The sequence below is a fragment of the Pholcus phalangioides genome, unplaced genomic scaffold, assembly GCF_987345545.1.
Source record: "Pholcus phalangioides strain wild (caught in Gottingen) unplaced genomic scaffold, Ppha-v1.0 ptg000004l_1, whole genome shotgun sequence".
NCBI lineage: Eukaryota > Metazoa > Arthropoda > Arachnida > Araneae > Pholcidae > Pholcus > Pholcus phalangioides.
The window spans coordinates 6,193,143-6,206,121 of NW_028301597.1; the positions used below are offsets into that span (position 1 = coordinate 6,193,143).

Here is a 12,979-nt window from a genome sequence, read left to right on the forward strand (position 1 = left end):
GTAAATCATAGCAGTTTGTTTTCTCGTCCACATCATACATCAGCATAGACCAGTGGTTCAGTCCGCGTACCCCCCCAACCCCGAATCCTCCACACCCCCCCTCCCCCCATCAATCTGTTTCGACCATTACAGTTTTCGAAAAACTTCAAAACAAGGTACATGTTGAATTAAATTAAATAAATTCATTACTTAGCTTCTTTTTTATTTTTGAAGTAAGCAAACAAATTAACACAAAGATTGGGGAAAAAATTAATGTGATGTTTGAGACTGTATTGAATTACAAAGTTTTGAAAAATTAAGCTCAAAAGAGGATAAATACAAACTCAAATCGCGTTCAATTTGCTTCTATATTTTTTATGTAAGTATACGAACAATTTCTCCTTTTCTGCAATCAACAATGCAGCTGGTTTAAAGTACTCTTCTTTGAAAGGATTTTGAAAAATTAAGCCGATCACCCATTTCCGGCTCTGAAAAATATTTTTCAAACGAGGATTTTAGTCCTTCCAAGTGGCCGACTGTTAAATTTAGCCCAGCTTGTGACAAGAAATCGTGAAATGTTTCAAACACTTCCTAAAAAAAGGGCTACCTCGTGCCGAAGTTCGAACAGCAACGTCAGGACTTAACCCCGGGACTATCACCTAACTTCGGTGTGCAAAAGCAAAGCGTTGTGAAGAATGTTCATGTCTTCACACAACAATTTAAACAACCTGTAGTTGGTAGGATTCACCTTGAAAAATTTGACAACCTTGACCGTTTCATCAAGAACTTTTCGCAAATTTGGAGGCAACGGTTTCGATGCAGAGATCTGTCTGTGCAGTGAGACCATTTCATTTTGGGAGCGACTTCTGCCACGCGTGCACGACGGCCTGAGTAGCAACTTTCCGTGGATTTTCCTCCATCTGTCGTACGACCTCTTCGATGGGTGACAAATAAAAAGATTTCCTTTTCTATTTCAAGTACTTAACAATTACAAGTATCACAGAATATTGCGCAACGTCGATACTTTCGTCGACTTGGATGGGAAAAAAATATTTGTCAGAGGTATTAAACTCATTATAAGAGCACTTTCCTCTGCAAACATGCATCTGACAGTATCTTTTCACCAATAGTGTGATTTTTTCCTCGTCTCGCAATACAATTGCTAATGTAGTAGGTTGTTTCGGTAGTTTTGGCAGCACACCTTTTGGAAGGTTCAAAATATGTTTTCACGTTTACAGATGCAAGGTATTTCATTTTGGTGTTTCAGTCCGCTTCCGCACAGATCTAGTTTTTAGCCAATGATCCATACCGCAAATCACGTGAGTAGTAGGTCCTTGGTAGAAAAGTTGAAGTAGAAAATTGTGGGGATAACACGCACACGCCTCAATACAAACGCCCACGACAAAAGTTAAACACAACGCGAATTAATTCTTCACTTTCATGCACAGCCCGGCATGAGTCAATAATCAAATCTAAAACGCCGAAGAAAAATGAGCCGAGAGGAAGGAGTTCACGAATTCCGATCATAGGTTGGACGCGGGCGGGAAGGCCGGACCTTCCAGCGGACGCAACTTCTCTGTTATAGAAGATTTCATTGATAGGGAAAGGTCAATACATTACAACTGACAATATCAGTAAAAACCTCTACCTACTTTTAAAATTTCTTTTTAATCTTTTTGAATTATTTTGTTCTTTTTTTAGACGGATGGCCGCCATTACCATTTTCTTTTCGCGTACCCCCTAACGGCATCTCGCGTACCCCCGGTTGGGAACCGCTGGCATAGACGGTACATAGGGATGGGGGTAGGAGAGTGGTGAACCGCCATTCACGAAAAGTTGTATCATTAGCATAGGCGGTGGGGCGATATTTGACAATTCCCTTCCCCCGATTACCATGCACACCCTCGGTGAACTGCATCCCCCGTTTGAAGAACATGTATACTCTTATGTACTGGAGTCCAGCAAATAACTTATGGACTACGCATGTGAAGCACTGAGTGAACGAGTGGACACAAAACGGTTTAGCCACTCCCCCCCCCCCCCCCGCGTAAGTGCGACAGAACGCGGTGGGGGGGGGGTCTATAGAAGTCTGAGAGCTCTACTTGAGGTGGTTTATAGAAGACTTATCAATGGGGGATGTCAGTTCAGTTGCCAATTTAGGTGCTAAGAACATTTCATATTTTATAAAGGGTGGTTGATGACGTCAGTATCACCCCCACCATCATCAAAAGTCAGAAAATCGGAATCCCCCTCCATCGATGCTGACATAATACTTGAATAGAACTTTAGGGGTTTACATTCGGGGAAGAGTTTAACTCAACCCCAGCAAAAGTAATGCAGAAGTAGTTTATATCACGAAAGAGAAATATGACTGCCAGAGGACTTTATTGATACATCTCCTTCCTCATCCGACTCCATTCAACACTTTCGCGACCATTTTAGTGACTTGAGGTCATTTCCACCGTAAAAGCACTCAACACCACACATTTTTTCGCCACAGTTTTAAACACTTGTCCAAGTATGTTCATCTTCTCTTCTCTATCTTTTGCCGTTTTCATTTACCGTTGCAAATAAATTATTTTCTTAATTAAATGTCCTGCATAATAAGGAATCTCACTTTACCATAAACGTAGTGCCTCTTCCCTTCCAATACTTTCTTGCATCAGAGACATTGATTACAGTAGAATTTAACAATCAACGACTTCATATTTCAGTGCAATATTCCGTAATAATGGATTTGAATATCCTAGTGACGTTTGTCGCTGACCAAAGTTTGAAAAGGCCGTGAGCTGGACTGTGAAAAAAATGAACTCTTCAGCTGCCAAAATTGACCTTTGTATATAAGATATTTTCCCTAACGAGCTTGAGGCGACCACCGATGGATAGCACCTACATTTCCAACCCATCTCATTAATGGCGGTAAATTGCAATATAGCGATGTGGCCAGAGTTGAAGTAGATATTTTATTATTATAATTAATAATAAAATATTATTATTATATATTATCACGTGGAACATGTTCTACGTCAGTGTTCTTCAATCTTGTAACAACTGCGGAACGGTGAAAGTAGGTGAAAAATTTCGCGGATTGGCAGAAATCGGAGAAACGTGGGCCGGCGGTAATATATGAACAGGAGGGAAAAACAAATAAATAAATAATGAAATTAAATAGTAAAAAATAAAATAAATAGAAGAAAAAATAAATAGGAATAATTGGCGGCTTTAGGGCCCCGTCATTTGGGGTGTCGGGGGGGGCGGCATTTGAAAATGCACTAAAAATGGTATATATATACATACATACATTGAGTACATGTGCTTTGCCCCCCCCCGGAAAAAGTGACGATGACGTTCCTGTGGACGGCTTTTATATAAAAAGAACCAAGCTCCATTTTTAACATTTTCGAGATATACCGACATCTGAATTATTGAAAGAGGTGTAATTTTTTATTATCTAAATAGAACCAAGTGACATATAGTTTGTGATGCCGTTTGTGTGCGTTTGAATCAACTATCAAACTGAAGAGATAACTGAATCGAAGATAACTTTAAATAGCTTTTTCTCAGTTTTAATTTAATGGTACTCGTTTCATTTTATATAAAAGCTGTCCAATTAGCGAACCGGCAAAAAATAAATAAATGAAAGAGAAATAGTTTGCTGACCAGCGAAAAAAAAATGAAGAAAAAAATAAATATAGTAAAACATCTTTTGCCGGTACCGGTGGGACAAAAAAAAAGCTCGTCCGTAAAAGAGGGGTGGCCGTTAATCAGGGGTTTGAAAAGCATACTTTTATTATACATGGAGGAAATAATTATTTGGCCGTAAAAGAGGGGGGTTTACTTGTAATTGTAATAGTTTATTTTTTGCTGGTACGCAAACTATTTCTCTAGAACGATTTTTTCTCGTGTCTGTACAAGTTTGTGTTACTAATAAAAACGAATTAAAAACAAAGTTTATCAATACCAGGAAAAAATGATGAAGTTCGTCGTCACTATTATATCATTTTCGCAATTTGCACGAAATAATAAACAAAACTAAACAAGAAACACTTTTTTTTGCATAGGTAACTTTATTGTACATAACGACTTTGAAAATCAACCGGGGCAGGGGAAAAGGGAGGACAAAGCTTGAGTTTTGTTAACAAAAAATATATAAATTACTATAACAGAAACATTTTCACTCATAACATCGAAAGAAAAGGCCACGGCTTCAGCACAACATTCAAAATAGAAGTTAGCTGGGATCCTTGTGTTTCACTCAAATTACTTCCTGTGGATTTGCATTAAACAAACAAAAACAATACGCAATTCATCCCCTTGTTTTGTAAAATATGTAACAATTTCCTAGTTCTCTTTTTTTCATCTTTTATTATGTATATAAAAATGGAGCTTTATTCAATCAACGAATATGTACAAGATGTGTGAAGAAATTTTTTAGATTTTTTTTTTATCATCTTTGCTATATCTGTGATTCAGCAATCTCAGTGGATCAAGGTAAAGCAGGCAGGAGTGCAAGGTTAGTGTGAGATTGCAGCAACAAACTTTCAACATTGTACTGGAGGGCTCTTGAATGTCACGACCTCTGTATGATCAAACCCTGCAGTCTAACGCGGTCACATGATTTTCAAGAGAAACTACTTACTACCTCCATGATTTTGCAGAGTGCACATTATAATACGAACCTTTATAAGAAAGGCGAGCAAAATTCATACGCTTGGTGCACGTGTTTTGATCATTTGTGTTTCGAATGTCTTTAAGCGAAAAGTGAAATTTTAAAGCCACTATCCGCCGAATTTTTTTTCAGCATTGGTAATTGATCTACTGTTTCCGGGCATTTTACGAACATTATTTTTAAATTTGCAGTGAATAGCATTTTTCGCTTTTTTTTTAATCAGCGCGGTTTCCTAGGAAGTGGGTAAAGAAGCACCGCTTCTATATTCTACGAGTCTAGAAGAATAGTTCCATTTTCCGATCTATGTTCATCAATTTTGTGCTGAGAAACTAGTAGTAGTGGATCGTTTCTCCAATATGCATACTTGCAAAGTTGTTTCCATGTATTTATGAACGAATCGTATGTATGTATAATCTGTCTTATTTACAAGTTTCGAGAGCAGTTGACCCTGCTTTTCTTAATGCTCCATCCAATCAAATCATGGATGGATACAAGAGGAATCACAGCTAGCGCTTTCATAGTTATTAACAACTAACGGGAAACCGGCTGCAGCAGCTTCACCCTTTTCATGAAGACCAGGCTTTCAACTATCACAGATCATGGACAAGAGGCTATTCGTCCTGATATGGGGGTTTGTTCTAACTCCCTGAGCGTGAAAAACCCAGCGACCAACAGTACGGTTTCATTTTTCAGTCCACATGAAAAGGCAGTTGCAGCAGTCTACCACTCATTACTTTGAACTTTTTTTTTTAATTTCAAAACAATCAAACACGATTTACTTTCACTTTCAAGAGGCAGTTATACTACACATGCTTTAGGTTTCCCTTCAATTCATGATCTTTTCTTGTTATTGGCATTTACATGTTTATATGTTTGTAATGTATGTATATATATATATATATATTTATTAATTTGTAGTATTTGCAAAGCTCTCGAAGTTGAAGGCATCCTGGAACAGAAGAAGACGACGAGGAGGGTTTCTCCGACAAGGAACTGAAGGATTTCGACAGCCCTTTGTTGTCATTGCAACCAAGGAGTCATCAGGCACTGTCTAAAATGTGAGCACAGTTTGCGTGCGCCGCTTGCGGTACAAAAATAAAGAAGAGGAAAAAAAGTCGCACGGACCCCGGAGATTAGGGCCAATTAACATCGGATAAGCTTTTTATTTACACGTCCGACGACTGCGACACAGATGCTGAAATATTGCTGACGTCCTCGTCCCAGGAACTCTTCCTCTGCTGCGTTGATCGATCCTTCTTCGCCGGGTGTAAGGCCGATGAAGGAGGGGACGATTCAACTACGAAATTCGCCGCCGATGAAGACGAGGAACACGATGCTGGTGGAAGCATCGACGCTACCGACGTAGCTGCTACCACATCTTCAGGAGGGTCCCAGTCTCGAGGAAGGTTGCTGTCGCTTTGTTCAGCAGATAAGCGCCTATTCAAAATATATTTCCGAAATTTTGGTCGCTGTTTTGGAGTAAAAGAAAATACAATTTTAGTTGAAGTCGTAATATGAATCAGCTATTTTTCATTTACTGTACACAAAAACTCACATTAGCAAAACTTACACATGAATCTCATTGCGTACATTTATAAAGTTTTTGTTTTACACTCATATACGTATATTTTTAAGCAAAATCGAAGCGATTGAAATTGGAAGTCAGTTTAATATCAAATTAAGATAACTGACACAGTTTTTGTCCATTCAAAATGAAATCAAGTACCGGCACGTATTCATTGCGATTTTTTCAATCAAGTTTACAATTTTAACAATTCTTAAACACTTTTACAATTGTTACTGCAAAAAAAGTCCCACATGATGCCACGTGAAATCGCAAGATGTTCCACAACTGATCGAAGTGTGTGCGGGGAAATGTTCAGCACGTGGCGTGAAATGCTGCCTTTAAGGTCAGGTAAAGTTCTTGGATTTTCACGACTTACCAGACGTTTCAAATGCCTCAAAGCCGAAAATCGCATGGATTAAGGGTCCGGGGAGGCCATAGATTAGGGAAGTGCTGGCTGGTGACACGTTCTTCTGTAGTTTTAAGAACATTCTTACCGCACACTGCAATGTGCGGAGGAGTTCCGTCTCTTCCATGTTTACTAAAGGCATTCAAAGTGAAACACCCTCTGGTGGCGACATGTGAAACTAATCCACCCCCCGAAACATTCTCATCACTTCATATTTAGTCCTCCACAAAATTTCACCCTTTTCTTGATGACTGGTTTCGCATGTAGGCTACTTTGAAATAGAGTCTTTTCATTGCGCGCGCGCGAACACACACACACCCCTTGCCGCCCAGCCCTCTGGCATAAGCGGAGGTAGACTTGGAAGTCTGGGGGGGGGGGGCACGATGATGATGTCAATACATATATACATTACATCAGTCGACTCCCCCTGCATAATTCTGAAAGATTGGTACACGGTTCCTTTTTAACAAAAATCCATTGAACGCAGGGGCGGGATCCCGATCACCCCCAAGCGAAACGTGATAATTCATAAATTTTCGGAACTTCACATATGATAATATTGCAGCAATAAATTAAACAAAAAAATGCAAAAACTGTAATTAAAAAATGGGTAAAACCATGCAATTTTTCAAAAAATTCCGGATGGAGAAAACAAAAAGACCGGACTGTCACAAAAATGCGATACATATGGTCACCCCCACGCTGAGACTACTTTTTTTTTGCGATTTGTAAAATCACTCCTTCCAACAGCGAGCTCTTGATCCGCTCCTTGTTGAACGATCGTTGAGAACCAATCCGTATCTCTCGGATTGTTCTTTATAAGCGTTAGAAAATGGTAGGCCCCCAGTGTTCTTGCAGATGATGTTACTCTCCGCATGTTACTTCCATACATGGGTTTTTCACAACTGGCTTTATGCAAAGATGAATTCATTAAAGAAAATTCAACTGCCTCTGCAGGGAATCGAACTACAATCCCATCGCACACCGGGCGAGTCGCCCCCCCCCCCGTCAGAAAAATTTCGTCATCAGTTCTGCCCCTCTGAATCTCAACGCATATTGGTGGGATCAGAGACGTACACAAGTGGGGGACATAGGGGGGTTCGTGCCCCCCTCCCCCAATGATCGAAAAATTATTTTTTTCATGCAAAAAAATATTTTTTTTAATTGAAATTTCGGAAGAAAATACCTTTATATGTTATTATTTCTGTTAATTTCAATGTTATTTGAAGGCTGTGAACTCAAAATTCATCTTTAAGAAATTCATTGCGACCCACCCTCTAAGCCATATGAATCGCATAAAGGTCCTTGGGGATTATCTGATGCGGCCCGCCCTCCTCAAACCTAATTTTCTAAAAATTAACGAAGAGGCACATTTACAGATCGCTTAAGTGTTTCATGGTACATTTCCAGAGCATTTAAGCGGCCCGTGGCACATTTTCAGATCACTTAAATGACCTGGGACACAGTTCCAGAACACTTAAGTGATCCGTGACACCTTTAGAGATCCCTTGATTGACATGTGACGTAGTTTTAAAGCACTTAATTGGTCCCCAGTGCGGTTCTACATCACCGCGGCACATTCTCAGATTATTTAAGTGATCCGCGGCATATAATTACGGATCACTCGAGTGATGCGTGGCACAGTTCCAGAGCACTTAAGCGGCCCTTCACACATTTCCAGATCATTGGATCCGCGAAATATTTAGAGATCACTAAAGTGGCTCTAGGGCACTTATCAATGTGGGGGGGGGGGGATGTTGCTTCAATTGCCCACAAACTATCGAAAGGTTTTTCTCGTTTTTGGCGCATCGAGTAAGACGCCATTAAAAATATTTCATGTTTTCATAAAGGGTGGTTGATGACGTAAGCATTATCAGGCCCCCCCCACCTTGTCATCAAAAGTCAAGAAATCGGAAACCCCCCTCCCCCCATCGATGATGACGTAATACTTGAACGGCCCCTATCTACGGGGCAGAATTTGTTATGTATTTTATTGTTCAGCTTTTTTTTTTAAGCAAAGGTTTTAATGTAACATCTGGAGTCCCTCAGGGATCGATTTTGAGACTGTTATGGTTTTTAATCTTCATCAATGATGTAGCTGAAATTTTTGAAAACTTTAATGTTCGCCGATGGCTTGAAAATCTATAGAATTATTGATAGTTTTGAAACGTGTAATAAATTGCAACTCGATATAAATAGTTTATCTACATGGTGTTATATCAAAATAATGTATATGTGAATATTGACAAATATTTTGTAATAACATAAACTCATATAATATATATATATCTCGAAAAGGGCCTGTTTCTAAGCAATCGAAATTAGTGACGATTTTATGTTACGGAAGTGGGTGACGTTTTTGTGTTACGGAAGTCGGTTACGATTTTGGGTCAAGTATTCATTTAACTCTAGCATATATCGGGACCCATTTGACCCATCGGGACCATGTTATGTGCATGCACCGAGAGGCTCCCACATCCTACAGCAGGGCCCTTAAGCTGGAATTTAGATGGCGAGCCCCCAAACCAACTTTTTAGGGCCCCTCTGTGGTTAATTTATAGTGTGAAAAATCAAAAAGTGATAAGAATCGTTGTGGCCCCTGTCAGCCCTGCCCTTGTGGGGGGTTCATGCCGAGAGGTATGCATATGTATAATATACTTATAATAGCAGTGCTCCCAACACACAGGGTCGGGGTTCCCGGGGGGGATTGCACGTATACCTTCATGCGAAAGTTAAAAGTTTTCATTTCCAGGGGCCCTTGATGGATCTCATTGTTTTCTTGCTCCTTTAACGATGAAAAATTAGCATAGCGGAAGCACGAGATATATCCAGTCTGGGGGGCCCCATAAAATTTGCGAATTCGGTCACGGGTAGTAGCGTGGGTGGGCCTAGATTTTATTCGATGATGAAATGAATACAAATGAAAATTTTTCATGGCACTCACAGCGGGGGATGACAGACAAGCTTCCAAGTCGGGGCCCCCATGTTTACAGGTTTCATTTTGGGGGCCCTGGATGAATCTCATTCTTTTCTGTTGTAGAATTTGCAACAGCGGAAGCCCGAAATAAAGCCAGGCTGGGGCCCCACTAAAAGTATGCGAGTTGGTGTCCCGCGTAATTGGTTGGGGGCCCTGGATTTTATTCGTTGCTAAAACGAATACAAATGAAAATTTTTCATGGCACTCGCAGCGGGGGATGACCGACAAGCTTCCAAGTCGGGGGCCCCATGTTTACAGGTTTCATTTTGGGGGCACTGGATGAATCTCATTCTTTTTGTTGTTTAACATTGTAGAATTTGCAACAGCGGAAGACCGAGATAAATCCAGTCTGGATTCCCCACTAAAAATCTGCGTATAATGTCCCCGCTACTGGATGTGGGGCCCTGGATTTTATTCGGTATAAAATTGATAAACATGAAAAATTTTCGTGGCCCTTCACAGGGGGGGTGTCCGACAAGCTTCCAGGTCAGGGCTCCATGGAAATGTTGACAGGTTCTAGTTCGAGGCCCCTGGATGTAGCTCATTGATTTTTGTTGTTTAACATTGTAAAATTTGCAACACATCGGTAGCCTGAGATATATACAGTGTGGGACCCCACTAAAATTCAGCGAATTGAATCTGGGGATCCCCCATGGGGGAAGGTTTCTGGGGGGTACTTGATGAATCTCATTTGTTTTTTTGTTGCTTTATCATTATTTTTGTTAAAATTCGCTACTTCAGTAAGCTGGTGCTTTCACACGACCCTTTCCATAGCACACTGATGAAGTGGGACGAAGTAAACAAGATATGTTGTGAAGAGAAGTGGGGGGTTGGCAGAGCCCCCCCTAGTATATATATAATTTCACCTACAATCTATTCATACTACATAAACAATACCGCTTTGTCACGGACCGATTCAACAACTGACCTTGGTGTTCGATGTTCTTTTGATTTTAATTTTTCAAACCATATTAAGGTTATCGTTTTTACCTCTTACAAAAAACTTGGTTATATTATTAGAATCACCAAAGATTTTGAGGATTTTAATGTTCTAATAGTGTTGTTTAATTCTTTAATTCGATCAAAACTTGAATATGCCTGTATTATTTAAAACCATGTTCACGATCACCAAATAAAAGACTGTTAGAATGTGCACAATATAGATTTCTCAAACATTTGTATTTCAAGAAATTTGGTGTTAATCTCGATGTTCTTACTGGTACGTTTTTTCGTAATTTATTTAATGTTGTAAGTTTGGATAATCGTAGAAATTTTTTATTTTGGTGTCATTTTTTTCTATAAATTATTTCACAATAAGATTAATTGTATGCAAATTTTAAAGGAAATTCACATCGATGTACCGCACCAGATCTTATAATTTATTTGCAATTTAAAGTTACCGATCAAATATATGTAATTACGATCCTATTCATCGATTCTGCAAGCTATACAATTGTCGAACAGGGCACTTGGATATACTTCATACTGCTTTAAAGAATTTTGAGAAAATCACCTTTTTCAACTGTAAAAATTTTATATACTTTTAATTTAAGTTTTATATATATTTATTTTAAAATTTTTACATTCCTTTTTTTTATTTTTTGCATTTTATTTTTTTTTTCTTCGCCATTTTAATAATTTTTATGTTGTCTTTTTTAGTACATCGGATGTAATGCATTGTTTTTACTCGATTATTTCATTTAATTTTAAGCGTTCTTCTGTTTTATTATTTGGTTTTTTGTATATGTGCTTTATCTTATATTTATTTATTTATTTTGTTTTTTCTCCAATTGTAATTGGATTATCTGTTGTTGGAGTGATGAATAAGTAAAATAAAATAAATAAAATCTTTCGGAACCGCTTTTCTTGTTGATTAAAACATACGGTATCTTCCTGAACATTACTTCACTAAGCAAATCATAAGGGGTGTAGTGAAAAAGTCAGAGACACGAGACCAAGCGTATTTGTTTTCTTCGTAAATTTCTATCTGCTGGATTGGTCATTTTCGTTTCCCGCCCCTCCCCACTCTATTTAAAGAGAAGATTTAGGGGGGGGGGGAATTAACATCACATCAATAATCACAAAACACAGAGAATAACGTCTTTGTCGATTGGAAACTGCATGTTAGAGAGGAACAAAGGCAATAGAGATATGATATTATGTGTTGAGGGATTTCGGAACAAAGTTATGTCATAATGTATCGTGGTTATGACATCAGTACCGTGCACATTAACATATTTTTTTATCACATTTGTTTGCTTTGGGCCTTCATCTTATTCTTTATGCACTGGTAATGATTGTAATTTATCATTTGCATTCTGTAGTATATTTTGAGGTTGAAAGTTTCATTTCAGGCTATAATTCTCAACGTGTGTATGTAATAAAACGCAGGGATGAATTTTCGAGGCCAAACTCGTATAAAAAAACAATTAACGATATTAGACAGAAAACCATATTGTATTTGCAGTAGCGTTCTTGGTGTGCATATTATACTTTCAATATTCGTTGAAAAGAAACGGATGCTTTGTATTGCGCAATAGCTAGGCACTCAAATGTCGTTGACCAGAGTATATGGAAATTCTCTGAAAAATACTACCTCGAGAGGTTGAGAGAAGCACCGTTGGGTTTCGAGCGGTCGTCTTTCGGGCAGAGGCGAGCCAGGCACTGTTTTGGTTTGAGGCGAAAGAAGAAATGTGCTGCTGTTGTTTATTTGTTCCCCACTCCCCTTTACTTGTCGCTTCGGCTGCATTTCCGAGTCAGAATTCCTAAAGCAAAAGACAGATAAACGATAAAAGCAATCAATATCACTCGAATACGTGTAACATTTCATAACATTCGAGGATATGCATTAACTTTTTGATTTTATTCATTCCCCTTCATTTAGCTTTGGTTTCTGTAATCAGGGTCAAGCCTATTCAACATAATGGCCATCTTTGTCGACTATCATCTCAAAATAGCACGGTGAAAAGTTGAGCGTGGAGTGTCCCGTATGCCCAGAAATGTTGTCGTTGACGCAATATGCTATTTTCCACATCTTATGTAGACTAAAATCTTTCAGGGTGTCGCAGAGGTAAAGGTCACGTGAATTGGGGTCGCGAAATCAATTAACCCGAGATCTATGGAAGTAGGCTGATGATTCTTTCGTCTGAAAATGGCTTCTGAGTAGTGAAAAATCACGCAAAAGGGGAAAGAAAGAGAGCCATGGCAGTTAAGCTATAGAGACCTGTGGAATAACAGATGAAAAGCATCCAAGAGCAATGGGGGGGGGGGGGGGAATGTGGTTGTTTTTAGAATGCAGAAAAGCTCACCGTAGACTGCCCCCCCCCCCGAGAGGGAAACTGACGGTTACGTGTTCCGAGGTAACGGAGATTGATTCATTTT

General features: G+C 39.1%; 1 protein-coding gene across 4 annotated transcripts in view; it reads right to left on the reverse strand.

Annotated features, from left to right (window-relative positions):
* Nucleotides 1-4,042: 4,042 nt before the first annotated feature.
* LOC149086498 (voltage-gated inwardly rectifying potassium channel KCNH2-like) overlaps nt 4,043-12,979 on the reverse strand; it is a 327,715-nt gene continuing 318,778 nt past the window's right edge. For all 4 annotated transcript variants that reach the window (XM_089255950.1, XM_089255949.1, XM_089255948.1 and 1 more), the window contains 2 exons: nt 12,195-12,363; nt 4,043-6,117 (listed from right to left, as the gene is read on the reverse strand). In XM_089255950.1, the coding sequence (XP_089112076.1) occupies nt 5,815-6,117; nt 12,195-12,363 (472 nt within the window). In that variant the 3' untranslated portion in view covers nt 4,043-5,814. The remainder of the gene's footprint in view (nt 6,118-12,194; nt 12,364-12,979) is intronic.